At 33.9% G+C, this 3,878-nt stretch overlaps 1 protein-coding gene across 1 annotated transcript; it reads right to left on the bottom strand.

Annotated features, from left to right (window-relative positions):
• Window positions 1–600: 600 nt before the first annotated feature.
• LOC111876256 (cytochrome P450 734A1) lies at window positions 601–2,709 on the bottom strand. Its single transcript, XM_023872796.3, has 4 exons — window positions 2,149–2,709; window positions 1,719–1,969; window positions 1,300–1,651; window positions 601–1,163 (listed from the first exon to the last, which is right to left on the bottom strand). Exons 1-4 carry the CDS (start codon window positions 2,638–2,640, stop codon window positions 717–719), a joined length of 1,542 nt encoding a protein of 513 aa, XP_023728564.1. The 5' UTR covers window positions 2,641–2,709; the 3' UTR covers window positions 601–716.
• Between the last annotated feature and the right edge of the window lie 1,169 nt (window positions 2,710–3,878).

Here is a 3,878-nt window from a genome sequence, read left to right as displayed (position 1 = left end):
ATCACAAAATTAGTACTCGGGCTTTCTTTCTCATGGTTATTTACTCGGTCATACTCCTAACAAAAAGACTAAAACGCCCCTAAATAAAACATATGCCTTTGACCTCGATTGGATTAACACCAACACAATATATGTGAACGTTGAAGAAAATCATGATTATAGAGGCTACATAATTTATTTTATATGATCGTTTGAAAAGTAAAATTAGTACATGATATATCTTTATATTTACATAATCTATTTTATATTATCGTTTGAGAAGTAAAATGAGTAAATGATAGTATATCTTTATATTTACATTGAATTACTTTTCCTTCAAATCCACCCATTTGGAAGGAAAGATTATCAATAGTCTCATTTGTCTCTTTTCCACCCCCTTCCATAAAATAACGAGGAAAAATACCTTTTTTTTTTTTTTCCTTAACTGGGACTGGGAAACACTACGTTAAATAGTACTCGATGTTGCTTACTTGAGAGACGATATATGAGTCACCTAAATAAAATTAGCAAAAGAGGTAAAGAAAAATCAACAGAAAACTCTTCTTGAAATGGATTAAACTCTTGGTGAATAATAATAAAAAAAAAAAAAAAAAGAACAAATTTTTACAAACATAAAACTCTTCTTGAAATGGATAAAAGAAATTTGAAGTTATACATGTGAAAACTTTTCATTAAACATTAAAACGGAACAAACTAAGATATCCAAATATGCCGATTTATAACTTCCCGTTGGACAAACTACTTAATTTTCTCCTAGTAAATATTATTTGAGCACCATACTGGGTTTGCAAAGTTAAGGATTGCATTGGAGCATGAACATATGTAGGTGAAACCCCAAACGAGTATTCTCGAACAATCATAGCCACAACAATTTTCGCCTCTATCATTGCTAGATTTTGTCCAACACAAACTCTAGGACCCAAACCAAATGGGAAAAACGAAGCTAAATGGTTCCTAGGATCCAAAAACCTCATTGGATTGAATTCATTCGCATCTTCTCCCCATATTCTTGCATCATGATGAACTCCGGTCATGGCTATAAAAAGTTGCGTTCCAGCCGGAATGTCAATTCTTCCCTTTAACTTCACATTTTCCGATGCTTGTCTCATCATCATCACTGCCGGGGGGTAGAGTCTAAGTGTCTCATTCAATATCATGTTAATCTGTTCCACACAAACAAGCATGAAGCCCAATATTCAAAATGTACAAGTAATTAAGTCATAGCTTTCGAAATAAGTCATGTGACTCGTGTCATTGTTAAGTCCATTAAATAAACAAGAAACAATACTATAAACTTACAATCTTTAAGTCTGTCAAATTCTCTGCATTGGGAAACGCATTGTGACCACAAACGCGAACAACTTCTTCTCGAGCCTTGTTTTGCCATTCTTGATGTAATCCAAGAAGAAGAAATGTCCATGTTAAAAGATTAGCCGTTGTTTCCTTTCCTGCAAAATAAAATGTCTTGCATTCATCCACAATCTCCTCTAGATTAAGTACATCCTCTTTCTTGTATGGAGACATCAAGGATTCAAGGAGTGTTCCACTATCTTCTAGTTTATTTTTGTTTTTCTCGATCAATTTCCTTATCAATTTCGTTGTTTCTTCATCAAGCTTCCACCTTTTCCTGTTATTTTTTGTCGGTATATACCTACACCAGATTGTTTGTAATTAACAATATACAAATTACACGTGAAAATATAGTGTTAGAAATTTACTTAAAACCCGGGATATAGACATTTCGCAAGGCTTGTAATACTAATGCAACTTGTTGCTCTTGCAACTCAAATATTCGTTTTCCTTCTTTAAAATTGCTTCCAAAAGCCGTGCGTGATATAATGTCTGCAGAGAGATCATGAAATTCCTTGTGCACGTCGAATTCCAATTCGGCGTCGTTTCTTCCGCCAATTTTTGCATTCCATTTGTTCATCATATTTTGAGTGCTATCCACAATCTCGGGTATCCATTCCTGTATAGCCCAATTGAAACAAAAGTAGGCCCATTAGTTTATAGGATGCCTTTGCATGTAAAGATTTATAGGTTACAAGTTAAATTAAACAAGTAAAGATTGAGTTACATTTTAGATACATTGTACTTTCAAAATATATACACCAACATGAGAAAATATAAAAGGTGATTATAAAGCACCTTAACTCTCTCCATGTTAAAGGCGTGGCCTGTGATCCTTCTATGAACAATCCACTTTTCACCTTCCAACCCCACAAGTCCCTCCCCAAACAAAGCTTTGGAAACCGGGTTGAACCGGATCTTCCCAAACGAACCGCTTTTGTTCACCAGTATCTCCTTGATCATATCCGGGTCGGATAAGGCCAGCCGGGCCGTTGACCCGAACCAATATAGGAACGTATCGCCATAAACCTTCGACCAATTGTAGTAGTGTGGCATCACCCTCTGAACAACTCCGTCATGATTGAAAGAAACTGGCCGTGATGATTCTGCCTTGGCGATCATTCTCCGTCGGATGTCGGCAGAGTTACCGAAAAGTAGGCGGTAATTGGGACCTCTGATGCCTTGTTGACGGAAGTGGCGTTGGATCTGAAGTGGGATCCATATGAATTTGTAGAGGATACTAAATGAAATGAAGAACAGAGGAAGAAGAAGAAGCAAGAACAGACTCATTGTTTTGGTTGTGCGTGAAAGAGATGTTTGCTCGTGACCTGAAAATAGGGACCTTCAATGGCCGTTGACTATTGTGCAAAGTGATTTGTTTTGTTTTAAGCAAATTACTCTTTTCGTCCCTATAGTTGACACTCTTTGCCGGTTTAGTCATATCTCTAGAAATTTTAATATATATTATCATTTTTTTTTTTTGTAAATTATCTTTTATTGTTTCAAAGTTCAGTCGTTTGGTGTATAAAACCCAAAACCTAACATATCATTTCCGACTTCATAGAAAAAATAAAGTAAATTGGTGAAAATGAAAATAAAATAAAAGAAATTGGTATTTTCGAATTTCATTAAAGAAAATAATTAGAAGGAAATGAAAGAAAATAGAAGGGTCAATTTTCCTCCTAACTTTACTTCCGATTAAAAAAGATTTGAAAAGAAAGAACAAAATTTTAATTTTTTTTCCACTTCTCTCAAATTCGGGAACACAAATGACAAATTTTTTTTCCTTTCTCTTCTTTTCTCTCATTACTTTTTTTATTTTCTTTTCCTTTCTCTGCTACAACTCGAGAACTTTCTCTGCTACAACTCGAGAATTAGACGTAAGATGTCTCAAGTTTTAGCATAATTTATTAAGCATTTTTTTGGGCTATGTTTGACCTATTAACCTTATGGCTAGGTTTAATCATTTTAGTATTTCATAGGTTAAATCTTTCTTTTTCTTTTGTAGTGTACTCTCTTTTATGATTTAATAATGAAACTTCTACATTATTTTGTTCACTAGTTTACACTAAGGATGAGAACTTCTTGTTCGATTAGGTGTCTATGATCATAACTAAATTAGTATAACTTTGTGAAATAAAAACAAAGTCATTTTTGGGCTACCCTCATAACCAAAAATAACTAGAAATAATATTGAGAAAAAGAGGGAGAGAGAGAGAGAGAGAGAGAGAGAGAGAGAGAGAGAAAGAAAATGATTTATTAATTTATTATATGATGAAAAAAATTAATCAGAAATTGATTATGATTAATCAAAATTAATTAGAAACTACAAAAGAGCCCCCGCGTAGCGGGGGTTAGATTTGGATTAAACCATCATTAATCGTAGGTAAGGATACATTGTTCAGTCATTTATTTAGTGGAAGGTAAACTGCAATCCTACAATCTCCAAATAAAGTTGCATCATTGATATGAAACTTAGAGCATCCAATTATATATGCAGAATTATAGTGCTATCAACTTTCATCAAC

The sequence above is a fragment of the Lactuca sativa genome, chromosome 1, assembly GCF_002870075.4.
Source record: "Lactuca sativa cultivar Salinas chromosome 1, Lsat_Salinas_v11, whole genome shotgun sequence".
In the NCBI taxonomy this organism is placed as follows: Eukaryota; Viridiplantae; Streptophyta; class Magnoliopsida; order Asterales; family Asteraceae; genus Lactuca; species Lactuca sativa.
The sequence above is the reverse complement of the archived record's forward strand: the minus strand, read 5'-3'. Positions and strand labels throughout refer to the sequence as shown.